This window comes from Lygodium microphyllum, chromosome 10, assembly GCF_053477565.2.
Source record: "Lygodium microphyllum isolate KBCC chromosome 10, Lygodium_microphyllum_v1.1.10, whole genome shotgun sequence".
NCBI lineage: Eukaryota > Viridiplantae > Streptophyta > Polypodiopsida > Schizaeales > Lygodiaceae > Lygodium > Lygodium microphyllum.
Window position 1 is genome coordinate 70,682,175 of NC_141144.1, and position 18,895 is coordinate 70,701,069.

General features: G+C 39.7%; 1 protein-coding gene across 1 annotated transcript; it reads left to right on the top strand.

Moving 5' to 3' along the window:
- Nucleotides 1-7,907: 7,907 nt before the first annotated feature.
- LOC148030142 (GTP-binding family protein) lies at nucleotides 7,908-17,247 on the top strand. Its single transcript, XM_087686417.1, has 8 exons — nucleotides 7,908-8,578; nucleotides 8,956-9,045; nucleotides 9,148-9,296; nucleotides 15,283-15,441; nucleotides 15,520-15,586; nucleotides 15,949-16,056; nucleotides 16,145-16,284; nucleotides 16,463-17,247. Exons 1-8 carry the CDS (start codon nucleotides 7,964-7,966, stop codon nucleotides 16,551-16,553), a joined length of 1,419 nt encoding a protein of 472 aa, XP_087542543.1. The 5' UTR covers nucleotides 7,908-7,963; the 3' UTR covers nucleotides 16,554-17,247.
- Nucleotides 17,248-18,895: the final 1,648 nt, after the last annotated feature.

Sequence of the window (18,895 nt, forward strand, 5' to 3'; positions counted from 1 at the left end):
AGCTTCCTTGCATGGAGACTTGCATGATGAGATTTATATGCAATAGCCTAAGGGCTTACACCTAGTGTACAAGCTAAGTAAGAGCCTTTATGATCTTAACCAAACATCTAGGGAATGGTATTATAAGTTTGATACATTTATACAATCACAGTTTTACTCCCGCAGTGATATGGATCCTTGTCTCTCTACACAAAGAAAGCTCATGATGGCACATGCTTTATTAGATTTAATTGGGCTAGTTGTTATGATCTCCTGTATCGAAAAGTGGTTTTTGCTTCATGCTTGGTAGCCCATGCATATCATGGTTGAGCAAAAAGCAACCCACTCTAGCCACTTCCAATTATGATGTTGAGTACAATGTAGTTTTCACAACTATGGTTGAGTGTGTTTATCTCAAATGCCTTTTGACCAATTTGGATATTGGATAGTCATCTACCACCATCATCTTTAGTGTGATAATCAAGGTGCATTGGCAATTGTATAGAATCTAGTGTTCCATGCATGTACTAAGCATATTGAGATGCACTGCCATTGTGTCAAGGAGAGACTCTCTTTGAGAGAAATTAGCTTGGCCTATGTGGCAATACACCATATTTTAGTAGTGATATGTGTGAATACACTTACAACCACCGGACCACTATTTTTCCTCTTTAAGAGAGTTTTTTTCCCTTAGCCTTGTATATGTGCCTATTCACTTTGGGGCATACTTAGTCTTGTAAATCTTCTTCTTCCACACGTCTCAATACACTTTAAGTTGTGCTCTCTCAAGCTTCCTCTTCTCCTAGTTGTGTACTTGCATTTCTACAACCCTAAATGCAACAAGATGTGCATGTGAGTTTAACAAGGTCAATGTTCAAACCCACACCTAATGTGATTATATGATACCTTACCTTCATATGTCTTATCTTTTCATACAAAAGGTTAAGCAAATACAAATAAGAACACAACCAAGAGAGAGTATGTGATGAAACTAAGGTTATGGCCTCCATTATCTCAAGTAATTGATGCAGTGCCTTTGGGATAAAAATAAGCAATGTAAGAGCAACATATGACATAATTACTCCTCACAATTGATTGGAGACAACCCTTGATTGCATCTTGTATGGATTTCTTACAATTTTTATTTTTATATTTTTGGTCATTGGGTTAGATGTTTGAGAGGGACCAAAGCATTGATGGGGTGCCCCTTGACAACAAGTCCATGATGAAAGGCACGATATTGATCGTGACAACTAGATTTAGCATTAAAAAGGCAATGTAATTTTATTCTGAATGGATTGCTTTTACATAGAAGCAAATAAGAAAGTAATACCTATGATACCAAATTCAAGAGGAAACTCTTAGGGCATCAACACTTTGAAATATCTTCAAACCAGTTGCATCTTTGATTGATTGATTGATTGATTGAGAGAGAGAGTAGATGATGCATGCCACACACACGCACACACACGCATTGCACAATCAACACATTTTGCTTAGATCTTTGTGTTAGATGGCTATTTTTTTTTAAATAAATGTGATAAGCACAAGCTTTTTACTGTCAAAGAAGGCCAATATATAATAATGCATAGTAAATAACTTACCGAATAGTAGCCCCAACACCTAATAATAAGTTATTTAGTGAAAAAAACATTTGACATGATATATAGAGCAACCAATAAAATGGTGTGGCTAAATTAGGTCGAAGCCATCAAGTCCAATACTAGATCTGCCATGAAGGGATTATATTCCCCCTTCTTAAGATAAGCATGCTATAGTCCTAATAAGTCAAAAGGAAAATAAGCAAACTAGGACAAAGCATAGGTTACATGTCACCATAATTGAGTTGGTTAATAATTGATGCTGCGAAGTCCCTTATGATCGTTTCCTCACGTTTCATATTGTATAAGGAGGAGGATACAATCATAACATTACTTGAGGCTATAAGAGACATTGTAGTTTGATGCAACAATTGTATGACAAGCCTACAAGGTCTAAGGAATAAACTTAGCTTTCAATTACGAGAGGAACTTATGCCAATGAATATGAAGCTAGAGGGTGGAGCAAAACTTGTTAGTCTCTTACAAGTGTTCCAAACCATGTTCCCATGGAAGCATTTAGACATGGAAGGGAGTCCCCTTGAGCTAGTGACCTGTAGCATCCCTATGAAACCTAATGTGAAGCTAGTCATTGAAAGCTCTACCTAATGAATGCTCATTATGTTGTGTACATTAAGGAGGACATTCAAAAGTTGAGATATGTAATTCATTTATGAAATTCCTCTACATAGATTAGAAAATATCAATGAAAGTTTGCACCTAACCTAAACACTATGGAGCATTATAGAATTTTAAATAAAATAAACATCGCTTCTTTAAGGAAAATATGAATTTTGGAAGGCTTCAAGAAAATTGTTAGGGATGAAGTCCATCTTGTTTTTGCCTTCCAAATGAGTGGGGGTGGAACAAACTTGATTGCAACCGTTGTCATAGCCTTGTCCTTGTAGATAGCAATGATAAATAAAGTTAAGCCTTATCATCCTTCTAGGACTAGTATCCTTGCACTCAAATTTAGAGAGCATATTGTCATCATCCCATGGTGGAGTTTGAGCACCTCTATTTTAACTGACCTTGGAGCCAAACACTTCACATAATTCATTAGAAAACTGTCAAGATGCTACTGTATCCTCACTAATTATGTTTGTCTTATCATGTATTGCAATTCCTTCAAAGCCTTATTTTGAAGTTCCTTATGAGTAGGAACGAGCTTAGGTTTGAAGGGAATAATGCTCCTAAGGCATGAAATCAAAAGTCTGTTGAGACTAAAACCTTGCTAGAGGATTCCTATTAAGGTTTTACATCAAGCACTAGGAGCTCTTGTATTGATGGTCAACTTGCTATGATAGATGCTTTAAGCAACATTAGGGTAAGGGGCCTATTTAGTGACATTTATTGGACCGCACCCATTTCCAGTAGTTTTGAGCTAAACCACCCATCTAACCACATGAGGATAAAGGCCTATGCTTCATTGGACCACCCCACTAAAAACTTGGTGTTGCCACGTGGCATCTACATGTGATTTTTAAAACAAAAAGTGAAAATAGTTATGGAAAAAATGCCCAACATTTTGGAACCCCCCTTTCTAAGAATGGCAATGCCCCGCCAAGTGGCATCATCACTCTAATAGAGTGGCAATGCCACTCGAAGTTAATGGCATGTTGTCATCCATTCTTCTAGTCTCCTCCGTGCTCAAGCAACAATGGATTCATGCTACAATGACATGCTAGGACTTTTACTCAAGGAAGAAGGATCAAGGTAGCATTTTCTACCAAGTAACGTTGTGCTTTTTTCCCTCTGCAAGCGAACAAGCGCACTCTATATCTCCACATAATTATGAATGTCATGGAACTTCTTGTGGGCCATTTTGTTGTAATAGGACGATGAGAAGAAGCAAGTGATGATGAGGAAAGAATGTTAACAAAGAGGCAATGTCAAATATCGATGGCGTATGTGAGATGGCTGCCATCATTAGTAGCCTACACATAATCTAGCCGATTGTTGCCTCAAGTAATGAGGTCAAGTCCAACCAGTAGCAAACAACTGAGTGCTACTTAAAAATTGCACCTAAATGCATGATAAATGTTGAAGCAATGATTGCTTGGTAGTGCAAGGTATGAAACAAATGGAATTTTTGTGCCTAGGATCTAGGGAGCAAAGGGGAGACAGTGGCAATGACATACTATTTCTTGGCACTCTTACTGTGATGATTGGTCCTTTGAACTTGAATTCAAAAGGACATTTGTTGCCAAGAAAAAGTCCCCATTTTTGGATCTCCTGGACCCATGCCCTAGCAAAACCAAGTAGCGACATTGTAGGGTGGAAATTTGCGAGAAAGAAGTGGAATCAAACCCCATTTATATCTTGAGTGCCCGCAAATCTCCTAGGCCAACTCATTTTTATGGGTACTTGCAACCAACTCATGATTTGCATGTGTTATCAAGCATCTTAGCCTAGGCTACTCTCAATTATGACAACGAATTTATATGTAATAGGTTCCTTCGTGGTTAAATAGCTTTTTGTACACAAGATCTGGGAAGCAAAGGGGAGATAATGGCATAAGATTTCTTGACACTCTTGTTGTGGGGTGGCCGGTCCTTTGAACTTGTATTCAAAGGAACATCTTTTGCCTGCCAGTCTGCAAATCCTAGGTAGGACTGCTCTTTGTGTTTTGCACGAATTGGATGTAAGACTTACACGTAGCGAATTAAAGAAGCTTTCTCTTACTCTCTTTTCTTAAAAAAATTGAAAGCACGACTCATAAAACTCAAAATAGACTTAAAGAAGAGTAAATCAAAGTTGAGCGACACACTACTAGGTGCAATTTTCCCCCTTACATGGAGTGGACATCTCTTCCATGTCATATATTATAATATTAAAGTGCATCTTGGTTTGCCCAAATATAGGCCCTTTACAATCACTCTTTTCACAAAAGAATTTGAGTTAACTGAATTGATAGTTACAATCAGTTGCACAACTCACAACTACTGAGAGTCATAAAATATTTCTAAAATCTCTTCAATATATATCCTAGAATCTCAACTATCAATAAATATTTACAAAGAGGATGTGCGCATGCCTTAGAATAAACGGCGTTGCATTTATTTAAATATTTTAATGAATAAGCCTTTGGAATAAATTGCTCTTGCTGCATATATCCAATTCATCTTGCTATACACATCAGTTGGTCAAAAATTCAAAAAATCGTGTTAGAAATATAATTAACTGAATAAATGCAGCTAGCCATAATAAATTAACTAATCATTGAAATTCCATTAAATAATCAAATCATGTAGATGCTAACACTTCAGATATGAGTATTTTCATAGTACAGCTTCACCCGCATTCACACATGCAAGTCTCATGCCTGGAAAGGATAGGCGATAGACATCCCCATCAACCTTCCACCCAAGACAAAAAGTAATTCGCTCTTAGGAACGTCTCCCGTGCTAACAAAGAACCATTGAAGGTGCTCATCCCCTCGCGTAGCTGTCACCTAGCAACACTGTGTAAACTTCTACCTCTACTTGGGAAAAGAGGTGGATGGAAAATCTATTTGAGAAAATGGAAACCAAATCATTCTGATGGTTAGCTACAAGTAGCACAAGATCTATGTATGTCATGATTGGAAAGTCATGACATTGCCTTGATAGTTGTTGGTGGACTAGGGCATTCTCCTATTGCCATAATGGACCTATGAAGGGCTATAATGCAAGTGCACAAAGTTGCAAGGTAACCATTCCCCCTCTTGTCCCCAGCCTACCTAGCTATGAGTTTGGTCATCTACTGCGGGACATGTCTTTGTGCTTGCTGAGCTTACTTGCACAGATCATCGAGCAACTCAAATCAGGTTAGTCCCAATTATAAACATAGATTTATACGAACTAATTCTAGCATGCACTATTTACATGTTATGAGGATTGGAAATGAAAATTAAGCATTTGGCCATCTTGCAGGAAAAATAGAAATAACTACTTTGAGCATATTACCATTTCAAGAATTGGGATAACTACAATACACCAACAAAACTAATGGTCTAGGACTATCTCTTGACATGCAACATCTTTTGATGAAAGGATTTGTGCTTGCAGGTTGTCTTGATCCAAGATTGGCTCTTGCACACGTGGCATCTTCTCTACAAAAATACACAGCCCTCAAGAGGAAGTGATAATACTTTGAAGAAGGTTAGTGGCATGATTGTAACCAAGTAACATGATGCAACCATTGGTGAGTATGTTCTCTCATGGTTACTTAACAAACATTTCTGATTGTTTATGTGCCATTGTTTAGCAATATATTTGCATCATTCTTCACAATGAATAAGACAAGAAATAGAAAAGGAAGAGAAATATTCAAGTACCAGTTATGTTGCAATTGATATAGTAACAAGTTACTTGGTGACTTAAGCATGATGCAAACAAAAGGTTGTTGCAATTGCTATTAGTTAGTAGTATGGGTAGCTTAGTGAGGACTACAAGTGCATAAAATGTTGTAAGACATCCATAGCTTGAACATATTTGGAATATAACTTGATAGACTTTAGATAGGATTACTTGGCTTGTACTTGGGTACGTATTCTTCCCTTCTCTCTCGTGATTTATAGCCTTTATGCACCATTCAGCCTCTCTTGTAGGCACATCCAAGGCAAGTAGGTTGCTTGTTGATGGTGCACCCTCCCACAATACTACCCACAACTCTCTTGCATTTTGAAGTTGTTGTGCTTCCCACCTCTTCCCAGACTATTTGGCATTTCAAATCTTCTTCCCTTTGTCACTTGTGAGCTTTATCAAGAGCTTGGTGCTCTCGCATTCTCTAGTCTCTTAATCTTCACTTTTCCTCCTTTTGCCTCTCAATCTCGACCTTCTTTGCATTGGAGACTTTCAATGAATTGGGATGAGGTGAGGATCAAGGAGTTAGAATAGTCCACAAAAGACTGCCCATGCACACAAGCAATAGCCCCGTTTTTCTCTAGGTATTTGCAACAATTCTAAGACATCTCAACCTTGTTGATTAATAGTGTGTGGTGCATTGGGTGGCCCATGTGTTAAACAAGTGGCTAAGAGTAGTAGCAACATGTCCTTCTAAAACTTCCACGAGTGACATTAGAAGGACATGGTTGCTGTCAACCATTTATTGGGTATTTAAGGCATCTTCAGCACTCTCCATGAATTGTGTTTCAAGAACATGACTGCAATCAACCATTTATTGGGTATTCAGGACATCTTTAGCGCTCTCCATGAATTGTGTTTCAAGAATATGACTACAGTCAACCATTTATTGGGTATTCAGGCCATCTTTAGTGCTCTCCATGAATTGTGTTTCAATAATATGGCTATAGTCAACCATATATTGGGTATTCGTGGCATCTTCAACACTCTCCATTGACCGTGTTTCAAGAACATACCTATAGTCATAGGCATCCATGCATGACTCATCACAAGCATCATGATTCATATCATGAATTTGAACATGTACATCCATATTGGAGCAAGGCAAATCATTGTAGTTGAGAATGTCATTGTTTAGGGGCCAAATTCCAATTGTCTCGAAGCCTGCATATATATTACTTTCTATGTAGGCTGCAGTTAAGGTCCTAGATGCAATGCTAGTTAGTTCACCCTTGCTTGCGTGCGTACACAAGCTTAGGGCTTGCCAAGGGTCCCTCTCCTTGCAAAAATTGGCCTTGGAGGGCTTAAAAATGGAATCATCTAGTGGTTGGAGCTTGTGAGATGTGTGTGAGGGTAGTGTGACAACGTCTATGCCACACCCTTGAGCTTTTTGTACTACCTCAAGGTACGTGACTTCCATGGCCATCAACAACCAACGAGTGCGAGTTTGAGGGGGATGGAGGATTGGACATTGTAGCTCTAAGATGTTCCAATCATGCTTGAAATAGTTGCCTGGTTATCCACACTTTGTTTTGTATTGACATAATAGCCTCATCTTTACATTCCATCAAGTAGTTTTGCATGGATTTCCTCCCTTTAAAAATGTAATAACTTGGAAGGGCATTTCCAACAACATTGACACAACAAAGAAACGCGAGCCTTTCAGATTGTTTGGTATTATGCTATACACAACCCCAACTATATAGAAGAGGAAGTTGGAGAGATTTTCATTTTATAGAGATCATTGTGTATTGCCATTGGTGGGTTGGCTTGTTGCAAGATTGAGCTAAAGGGAAAGAGCGCATCTTTGAGCTTGTTTAAAAAATGGAATGATAACCTAACGTGTGCATTAATGTAGATTTCCAAGGTGAGTTTTATTGTTTGAATAATTTTGGCTAGTGGGGTTTTTGAGACATTGCTTTTGTGCTTTCTTTCTCTAACTCATGTAGGGTTGACACTAAATAGGCCTAAGTCTGAACTAAAGAAACATTGGTTAAAGGGGGTGTAGCCTTCTCACAGAAGGTCACAATAACAGACCAGATGGCCCTGAGGGCAGGGAAATGCCTCGCGTCTGCCTTCCGACGGCATGCTGCTGGCCGGTCCCTCACGGTTCGTTCAAGCATGGCTTCCCCTCGGACTACGAATTTTTGCAGGGGCATCGCGAGCAGCGGCCATGACGCAAGGGATGACGCTGATGTATTAGTGGCACAGCAAATGCACATGGCTGCCTCTGATACATTGGCAGGTGCACCTCACGATGCTCTTACTGACAGTGATGTGGACGAAGACGTGCCCTACAACATGAGTGATGACGCCTCCGAAGGTGCCAGCCTTACTGAGGAGGGCAGTGACAATGATGACGAGTATGCATTCACATCTCGTGATATGGACAGTGATTCAGAGGGAGACGAGGCAGAAATTATAACCCCAGGAGCTATATTCAGGGGGCTGCAGATGGATGCTTTGGCCAGAAAGGCAGAAAGCGGGAGAGGTGGGATGCTAAGTTTGCCGTTTGTACAGGACTTCCTTGGAGCTGATTTGGATGATACTGCAGATGAGCAGGATGGGCCTGTACCAAAACATAAGCAGCGCTCTCTGCGAGTGGGGATCATTGGAGCCGTTAATGCTGGCAAATCATCGTTGACAAACAACATGGTGTGTACGTTGCTCCCTGATACTGGGAAAAAGGACTAAAACCTAATGAAATAACCCTGCATACTTCGTGCGTCAACCAAATAAAATGTGTCTGGGTAAAATGCTTGTAGCACAGCCTCTTTTCTTACTGCTGTCATGGCAGCAACAAGAATTACATTGAACATTAGTAATTCCGTAGTCAAATACTATATGGAGAAGGGGACTAATAGTTTTGATTACCTCAAGGTTACTTAGTTTTTCTACAGAAAGCCAGACACAGCCTAAGTTGAAGGGCTTGATGTTTTGTGTTCTCTCTTTCAAGCATAACATCGTTGAAGCACACAGGGCATTCACAGGTTTTCATTGAAGTAATCACATTTCTCGTTGGTTTACTCTAGGTTGGCACCAAAGTTGCTGCAGTCTCTCGAAAGCGAAATACCACACTCAGTGAGATTCTTGGTGTTATGACAAAAGGCGACACACAAATTGTATGAACGTGCCTTTTGTGCAGGATGTGATTCCAAGGTTAGGCTAAGTTTCTGAGGACCAAGTATACTCCTTCATGAGCTGATTTGTTCTATCTGTTGCAGCTTTTGTACGACACTCCTGGACTTGTTTTGGATATTTTGGGAAGGCCTTCGAAGACTGACACGAGAAGACGTTCGGAGAGTGCATGGCAATTATTTTCCCATTGTGAAGTAATTCTAGTGCTTGTTGATGCCTACCGCCAAATTCAAAAGTAAGCTTTTTATTCTGTTTGCAATATGCTTTGACAAACCATTGGAACAGGAAAACTATCAGAAGAATAATTTGTTTATATTAAACATTTATATCCAGCTGTACATTGCTTCAAAGTGCAGCCTCTTTGAGTTCAACTGTAAATGGTCTTGTAACACCCCTGCAAACAGTAAGCAAGAGATGACAATAGAACTTGACTCACATGGGGGAAGCTGATAATTGATTTTAAAAGTGTAGAGTGTCCATCTCCAAGAGCTTCAAGAAGGGACAATTTGATGTACAAAGCAGTGATACTTCACAAAAAGAGTGAATGTAAATGTTTGGATTAGACAAAGGTTTACTGAGTTTTAAAGCTGAAATCGGGTTTTGGCAGTGATTATAGAGCGTTCACTTCCCTTAGTCACATGATAAGTGTAAAGTAATGCACGAACAGTGATAGAGAAACTCAAGAGTGTATGACAAACATAGAGTGAATAGAAGAACGCAAGATAAAGATTACTGAGAAGATGAATGAATGAACAAATTAAACTGTCTGCAGGATATGCTACAATGGGCCTCAAACCTCTGTGTCTTGAGGACCGATAATGATGTGAGCTGATGGAGGAGGTGGAGACCTGATGCTAGCTTTGAGAGTGTGTTGTACTCTATCAGATCTAGAAATGTAGTAGCAGCCGCTTAATGGTGTCTGATGATGCCAGAATGTAGGTGGCAGCTGTATACGCAGCCCAAAAGGCTGTAATGCAGATTTGGCTAGCTGTAGAATGACATCAGCAGTCTGGAACTGTGGATGATTGAGGGACCAGCAAGGCAGCCTGACAGGGCAGAAAACACTGATGTAGTAGTGGAAGTAGGTCGGTACGCAGCAAATGCAGATGCTGTGATGAGGGTGGCAGGTCTATGATGCTCTATGATGTCAACTGGTTGCTGGGCAAGCTATGTAGACATCAAAATCTGGGGCAGATGTGCTGTAAGTGAACACAATCAGCTGGGCAGTCCGATTGCTGATGAAACACAGCTGGGAAGGGTGAAAAATAGGTCACCAAGGCAGACAGTAGCTGTAGGCACCAGGGTGAAGTGTGAAAGCTGATAAGGATGCTGCAGCAGTGCTTCAGATCAGGTCACCTGCTGTAGTAGACTTAGTTGGCAGCAGGGCAGCTCTCTGATGAACCTCCATAGGCATGCAATGTCCTCAAGAAGGGTGTGGACAGTAAATGTGGAAGAGCGTTGATGTAATGATTTATAAGGATGCACTAAATACAAGACTCATCTTTATAGAGGGTTAGGGCTGCATATGTTCTACTATAAAAAATGAGCCATTTATTTTTGGTAATTTAGAATTAATTTCCTTTTAGGATTGTTTTAAGGAGACTAAATTAGGGGATTAATGTTCAATGATTAAAATTAAGTGCAAACCCTAATGGCATCTCCTCTCAAGCATGACGGTGAAAAAGTCGTGTCTCCACAATCCCAAAGTGAATATGGCATCAGTAAATAGGTGCATGTTGATTTTCTAGGAACCTACGAAGACCATAGATATGATGGATATCTTCAAATATTACTATTTCAAGGGTCTTATGTATTTTTTTTAAAAATGATGGTTGTTAATGATATTAAGATAAAAGGGAGATTTAGCATCTTTCATATATAGAATCTATGCAAGGCAAGGTAGGGTGAAAGGTATAGAAGAGAAAATGATGAAATACATATTGTTTACTATCCTAAATTTACGAAAGGTACCGCGTTGCTTAACTGAGCTTGTAGCACATCTCTCTCTAAGATATTGTCATAGCTTTGGAGTAACATTGTCTCTATTCCAGCTTGGGGGGAGACCACCAGTCCTTATTTCTCTCTTATCAGTTTTGAGCCTCTCGTTTTTTTAAAATTATAGTCACAATCTTTGTGCAAATTTTTTTCCGCACTGTGGAGAATTCGGCTCTTATAAGCCACAACTCGGCCGTCTTGCATAAGAATAGTCCCAATGCTTTTATCACATGTATCGCATTAAACTATGAATGACTTACTTAGATCGCAACACTAGCATAGGATCTGAAGTCATGTTTTCCTTCAACTTGTCAAATGCTGAAATCTCCACTGTTGTCTATCTAAATGGCATATCCTTCTTCTACAAGGCATGCAATGGAGATGCAATTTTACCAAGCACATGTACATGCTTCCTGTAGTAAGAACAGAAATCCAAGAAGCTGTAGATCTCATGTACATTCCACAAAGGTGGCCATGATCGTATTGTCTCAACCTTAGCAGGGTCCATACGAATATCAGCCAATATAATATGCCCCAAAAGTGGATTTCATACAAGAAGAATTCACTTTTCTTTTGCTGCCCCTTTGGGTGTCAAGTTGTCATACGTTGATTCCTGCAAAAGAGTGCATTTTATGAATATACATCAAAATCAAACAGAGCATTTGCATGACCGTTATTCATTCCTTGAGCCCCATAAGCATTTCGAGGTGCAGATGCAATACCAAAAATGCAACTTTGTGCGCCAGACATTAAGCCAATGCTGCTATACATATGGTTTTGCATATTTCAAGCCATATCCGAATACATTGGGCCTTGCATACCATGCATTGGTTGTTGCATATCCTAGGGATTTGTGCCATACATTCCTGTATACGGTCCTTGTTCAACCATAACCTGAAAAATCGTGCTTCCAAGTTCCACCAAAATATCCAGTCTGCCTTATCATAGCATTTATACCGGATTGTCCAAAATCCATTGGATTGGCACTTCCGTGATGGCCTTGCATTTTCATTCCTTGCTCCATAGGTACCAACTGTTTTATCTCATTAGCATCTTTGGGAGCTTCAAATGAAGGGTTTGGCATTATCTTCGGTGCATCTTGCTGTCCCGAAGGTGTAGAAGACACCTTCTTCTTCTTTGTTGTCCTTCTTTGGAGCATTTAAAAATCGGGTAAATTGAGGATCCTTTGCCAATCAGCAAAGAGAGTTGTTACTATCCTCATCTGATTCTTGAACTAGTCATTAAATTCCTCTTCACTTTGTTGGTCATCAGTCGCCTTATGCCTTGAAGGCCGTGAATCTTGCCCAACAACAACATTTTCAGCTTGTTGTCCATGGTTTGAGCCTTGTTATAGGTCAGGCATTGCATTTTCTTTATTCCTATGTGAACATTCATATTGAGAGACATAGCACAAAGCTTTGGCTTGCAATTAGTTCCTCGAGCCCACCAAATCAAGGGATTGAGTGGTGTCTCGGAAACAAAATCATGAAACCAGCCTTCCCTCCTCGAGTAGGGTGGTAAATAACCTGATTAAGTACTATTTATAGCAATTAACAAATTCACAAAACTGAAAAGTATACTTTACCATATTATCTTGGACATTGGACACCCTGTTGGCCCTAAAAATTGGCGCCCCTTTTGGTATTTATTTAACTTAATTGAAGAAAAAGTTAATGTACAATGGGATTCTCTTCTTGAACGGTGATTTGAAGGAGGAGATCTATGTTGAGGAGCCTCTTGGCTTTTGTTTCTCTGATGGGAGGTTTACAGGTTGAAAATGGTCTTGTATGGCATGAAGTAGGCTTTGCATGCTTGGAACGAGAAGATTGACTTATTTCTCTAGGAAAGGTGGGATATTGGCGCTTTGGGGCAGGCTGATCCACAGCTTTATGTGCACACTTCCGAGGGTGGTTGTTTGTTATTTGTTTTGTATGTTAATGACTTGATTGTTACAAGTGACCATGCCCTAAAGGCTCGGAGAAATGAAGGCAGCCTTATGTCAGAAGTTCAAGATGACGGATTTAGGACTTCTCCATTTCTTTTTGGGCCACGAGATTTTTTAGACTCAAAGGGGGATTTTCATATCTCAGTAGAGATATGTACAGGAGCTCTTGGTGACTTTTGAGATGGAGGATTGTTGGTCCATTTCTACTCCTACGGATCCGAACTGGAAGGCCACTTCACCCTTAGATTCTCCTTTGGCTGATGCTACCCACTACTGTCAGCTGATTGGATCATTGATTTGGCTCCTCAACACATGGGTTGATCTATGTTTTGCTGTACGTCTCTTTGCTGGGTTCGAGTGCACCTCAAAAGGTGCATTGGTAAGCTGCTCAAAGGATACTTTGGTTTTTGAGGGGGACCTCTGACCTCGGGATTTTCTATCATAGGTACGGGTGCTTCTAATCCTGTTCTTGCAGGTTGGAGTGATTTGGATTGGGTTGGCGATGTGGACCAAAGGCGCTCTACTATAGGTTATTGTTTTAGCTTGGATGCTGGTGCTATCTCTTGGAGTAGCAAGAAGTAGCCCACGGTAGCCCTATCTTCAACTGAGGTGGGGTATCGGGCCACGTCTTCTACCACATGTGAGATTGTGTCGGTGATTGTTGGAGGAGCTTGGCTGCCCCTAGACTCGTCCTACTATTGTGCGGTGCGACAATGAGAGTTGCATTGCCTTGACACGGAATCCTGTATTCCATGCTCGGACGAAGCACATAGAGATCTAGTACCACTTCACGAGGGAGGAGCTTCTGGATGAGACCAGTGATGGGGAATATTATAAGACCGAAGACAATCTTGCAGATTTGTTTACGAAGGCACTTCCCTAGGCTCTACTTCACCGACATTCTAGATCCCTCTGCTTGCTGCCTTATCTAGGATCTAAGGTTAGAGTCATCACCTGGGCTGGCAGGCAAGGCCACGAAGGCAGGTGCCATGTGGCAGGCAGTCGGCCTGCTGCCACGTGGCAGCAATCGGCTGCATTAATTGCAACCTACCTAATTATTTTCAGCCTATAAATAGGCTGTGTATTCAGCAGTCCTGGTCAGTTGTGTCTCAGAGATTTCAGGCTGCAGACTGTGGAGATTGCTTTTGGGACTGACGGAGACCAAGATCTTCAAGGTGGAGACATACGCAGATATTCTCTCTGCACTCGTGTATAATTCTGCATCCTTATACAACATTCTTCACTGCAGATTTTTTGCGTTTCATTCTCTCTCTCTCTTCTCTGTTCACTCTGTCACGGTCATTCACTTTCGCATTGCTTCACTCTGACAAGTTATTGATATATTGTCTCAGGGTAGCTCTTGATTAGGATTGCCATGCTAGATTTTTCAGAGATGAGGATTGTACAGGGCAATCATTGCTATATCGTCTTGGGGCAGCTAGAATTGCAGTGCTAGATTTTTCAGTGTGTGGACTGGGGGGCACTATCACAGACAGGTACGTGAAAATCTCATCATGTGCCTTGCTAGTTGAGGTGTGAACGATGCTCATGTAAGCAAACTTTGCTATGAATAAACATAATACTCAAGAAAATCTGGTACTATTGAATTTGCAGTTTTGGATTGTAAACATGTCATGAAAAGATACTTCCATCTTGCCACGCACGTGCAATCTAAAATTGGACCATGGACAACGAGTTGGGTCCATCTGATGTGCTTCGCGAGAAGCTCAATTGAGTCTCCATAGTGAAATTGGCACTGACAAGATAATACTTCCCTTGAGCAAGAGCATGAATAATTGCAAGAAGCTCTTTCCCATAGAACATGCAAATGCTTCTCTAGCATGATGCAAACTGCAAGAAGATCTTACTCATAGACGTGCTAATTCCTCCAACGTGATGCAAAATGCTACTCGCACATGGCCACCCGGGATAATATCAACACCAATGCTATTTCCACATGTAAAACCACACATGATTTGTAGTGAGCTTTTTCTTTCAGTGAAGGCTGCAATTCCTTGTCCAATCCACTGAAAAAGTAACCTCTCCTAATAAAAGCATGCAATGGTGAAGCAAGCTCAGCGGAATAGCATTTAAACTTCTTTAATTTGAACGTGAACCCTGGAAATTGCATATACCATGTACAATCACCCCAAAATAAGCATGGAAATTTGCAGATGCATGTGCATATTTGAAAGATCTTGTGTAAGCAAGCAGTGTTTAACCCTGTTGAATGAAAACATCTTTTTTGTTACGATGTCACTGACAAAATCTATACCTGCAGGCCAGATAAAAGAGTATTAAGGTTGGTGGAAAGGCTTGGGGTGGAAGAAAATCCTCATCCTAAGCGAGTTTTAGTTCTCAATAAAGTGGACATTGTGGAAAGAAAGAAAGACTTGTTACCACTTGCTCAGATGTTTGGACAGCTTCCGGCTTATGAAAGGTATTGTTAATTGCTTTAATTTTTAGTAAAAATCAAGATCTGTTTTTTACTTTTCAGCTGACTTAACATGAGTTACAGTATCTTCATGATTTCAGCTCTGACTGGGTCAGGTGTGAAAGACATTGTGAAATACCTGATGGATGAGGTAAATTGGTGATTCCTTTGTTTGTTGTCATAAGTTAAACTGTTGACTGAGAGAAGTAAACTTAAAGTCGATCTAGTTCTTTGTTTGTGATTTGGGTATTTGGTAACCACAATTTGCAATGGACACGTCATTGTTCATCTTGAGAAAGAAAGTTCTTAATTACAACTATTATTTCATCCATAGGTAGGTGGAAATGCAAGATACCTGAGGACCTTTCACCTTTTGTCACATGTTTACTTAATTCTCCCATAGCTACTAACAGTTGATTCAAAGCAGTATTAGGATGGGTGTTATTTTGTGGTTTTCTAGTTTCGTTAAAAGTGGACAAATGGCTTTTCTGAGCCAATTATTGTGATCTACAGGCTGTTTTGAGGCCCTGGGAAGAGGATCCAGATCCTCTGAATGAGGAGACTATTAGAACTTTGTCAATGGAAGTTGTAAGGGAGCATCTGCTTGATCGAGTACACGAGGTTGTCCAGCAAATTTATAGTAGACTCATCTTTCATTGAGCCTTCAGGTGTTCCCTTCTTTTGAGACTGATGTGCATTGGTGTCTCAGGAAATACCTTATGAGCTTGATCATCAACTGATTGATTGGCAAGAGCTAGATGATGGATCTCTGCGAATAGAGCAACACTTTTACTTGCCTAAGAAGGGGCAGTGCAGGATTGTTGTCGGCAAACGTGGGTCTACAATAAGGTAGTTTATTATTCTCTGCACCACTCGTCTTCCAAGTCCCATATATTATTATGGTTGGCTTATTCACACTGGTAGCCAGTAGTGCTTCTTATGGATCTTGTTATCTTGTTCAATCCAAAGCTGGTTCTTGTGCCCAAGTTTTATCTTTTTCCTAACTTTCTATTGTCCTTGCTGGTAGGGAAATTGGGATGAAGGCCCGTGAAGAGCTGAGCCAATTGCTAGGACGGAAAGTTCACCTGTTTCTAGAAGTTAACCATGGTGCAGCTTGACTTGAAGTCTGCTGCCTTGTAACATGGTTTTTGGCATGCTAATTAGTGAATTTGTTTTTGAAAAGTCTGATGTGTGTGTGTGTGTGTGTGTGTATGAGGGGGTTGAATCATAGAAATTAGATGTGCGAAGTGGCCACTGGCAATGGCCCAGCTAACAAATGAAAAAAGCCACACTGCATCTTAAGAGAAAAATGGAACTCGCTGAAGCTCCATCCTGAAGACTCTAGAAATTATGCATTCCAAGTGGAGCTGACATGACGCTCTCTACATAGAGCAAGCACATATTAAAGGATGACACAAGCAAATATTATAGATACCACTAGCCACAACAATCAACCTCTAATCCACCAATATCACCATGAATACCTAACATGGAATTGAATATAGAAGCATTTCTAGTCCTCCAGATTCGCCAAAGTCTGTCTCTTTGGAGTCCACCTCTTTTATAATCCAAATTGTACTAAAAAAGGAATAGTTGTACAATTGCTAGTCCCATGTCGATATGTGCGATAAGCCTGCCTATGAGGTCACCACCTATCCTAGACAATACATGCACATGGGCTTTTGTACACACTCTCTCTTAGTTTGATGTATTTGGGCTTGCCCTATGTGCCATGGAAACACCTTTGATGATGATGATAATAATATGCCAAAGGCACAAGTGTACTCATTGATTTTTATTTATTTAAATTAAAACATGTTTGCTCTTCAATGTTTGCTTCTCATTTTTGTGCATGCTCTTACATGGGAGTATAGAAGTGTACTTGTGCAAGGGTGTGCTCATTGATTTTTATTTATTTAAATTAAAACATATTTGCTCTTCAATGTTTGCTTCTCATTTTTGTGCATGCTCTTACATGGGAGTATAGAAGTGTACTTGTGCAAGGGTGTGCTCATTGATTTTTATTTATTTAAATTAAAACATATTTGCTCTTCAATGTTTACTTTTCTTATTTGTGTGCAAGCTCTTACATGGGAGTTCAAAAGGTTGAATTAAGCCGACATAACAATAAGATAGGCTTGGGATTGCAAAGAAAACTCTCATTTGCATATTTGAAGCCAAATAAGCTCTCAAAGCAACAAGCTTGAAAGGCAGAGTGTGGACTTAAAAAAGATTGCTAGCATTTTGCTTTGAAAGGATGCTATGTACTAATAATTAAATTATTATGTTGTGGTTAGATTAGATCAGTGCTACTAATTGAATTGTTTACATGATATGTTATATTAAAGGCTTTGGACGGAGTTATATATCTTTTCCAAAGAGGTAGTAGGCACTACGCTGAATTGAGTCTTCAAGTTTTGGGAATGTGGTACTCTTTATCAAACAATGTGTGCTAGTTTGTGTTTTCCCTTTGTGTGGTAGTATGCCTGTCTTGTTCCATTTACTAGATTTAGAGTGCCAAAATACTAGAAAGGTGGGAACCTCAAACACAAAAACCTAGAGTTTGAGACTTCAAGAGCATTGGAGTTACTCTTTCATTTCACATTTTTGGTTATCATTTATTTGGTTCTATCTCGACTTGGTGTTTTTGACATGGATCATGAACAACAATCAATAACTAGCTTGTTGATTAGCTCCTCAATGATCGTTAGCTTCTCAATCAATGTACACAGACGACGACTAGCAATAATTCCCTAGCAATTGTGGGTGAGATTACATGTAAGAGAATAATTTAAAAGAGGTGACGAGAATAGTGGGAGAAAAGCATGTAGGCTAGCTTTTTGGGCTAGGAAAGTGGTAGGGTGAACAATTGAAAGGGGATGGGTGCAAAACTCACCGAAAACATATAAATTGATGTTGCAGGTTTGAAAAACTTGAATCATGGCATTTTCCTTATAGGAGCATGTAATTTATGAAACAATTGATAATAAGATTCTCACTTTTTGATTCAAGATTATTTTCTACTTATGTAAAATAGCTTGAAGATTCTCGGTCATATGTGCATGTAAGCTAAATTATATGCCTAGGTGAGAGATAAGCCCTCCAAAATGGGTATGGTCATCCGTGCATAAGAATTCTTTTTGTAGTCATCAATACTTGTGTCACATCGTTGAAAGCAAACAATTGACAAAACAATCCTTTCTCATGTATTGGTGGTCTACAATTTGTGTTTTTATTTATAAGTTGAAGTACAATTAATCAATCTTAAGGAAAAATCTACAACAATCATTGTAATGCAACAATCACCAAAGGAACATTATGGAATAGCGAATGCTTTACATTGTTGTATTGCATATCATCATAGTGAGTGGTGCAACTTGGTTGAAAGTTTGTTTCATTTGTGTATGTTCAAGGTTAATGCATCATATGTTGCATATGTAAACCACTGAATAAAATGTCA

Excerpts from the sequence above, each read along its gene's own strand:
- LOC148030142 (XM_087686417.1), top strand. The coding sequence starts at position 7,964 with ATGGCCCTGAGGGCAGGGAAATGCCTCGCGTCTGCCTTCCGACGGCAT. Across the intron at positions 8,579-8,955 it reads CATCGTTGACAAACAACATG|GTTGGCACCAAAGTTGCTGC; the intron begins GTGTGTACGTTG and ends GGTTTACTCTAG. Across the intron at positions 16,285-16,462 it reads AAACGTGGGTCTACAATAAG|GGAAATTGGGATGAAGGCCC; the intron begins GTAGTTTATTAT and ends CCTTGCTGGTAG.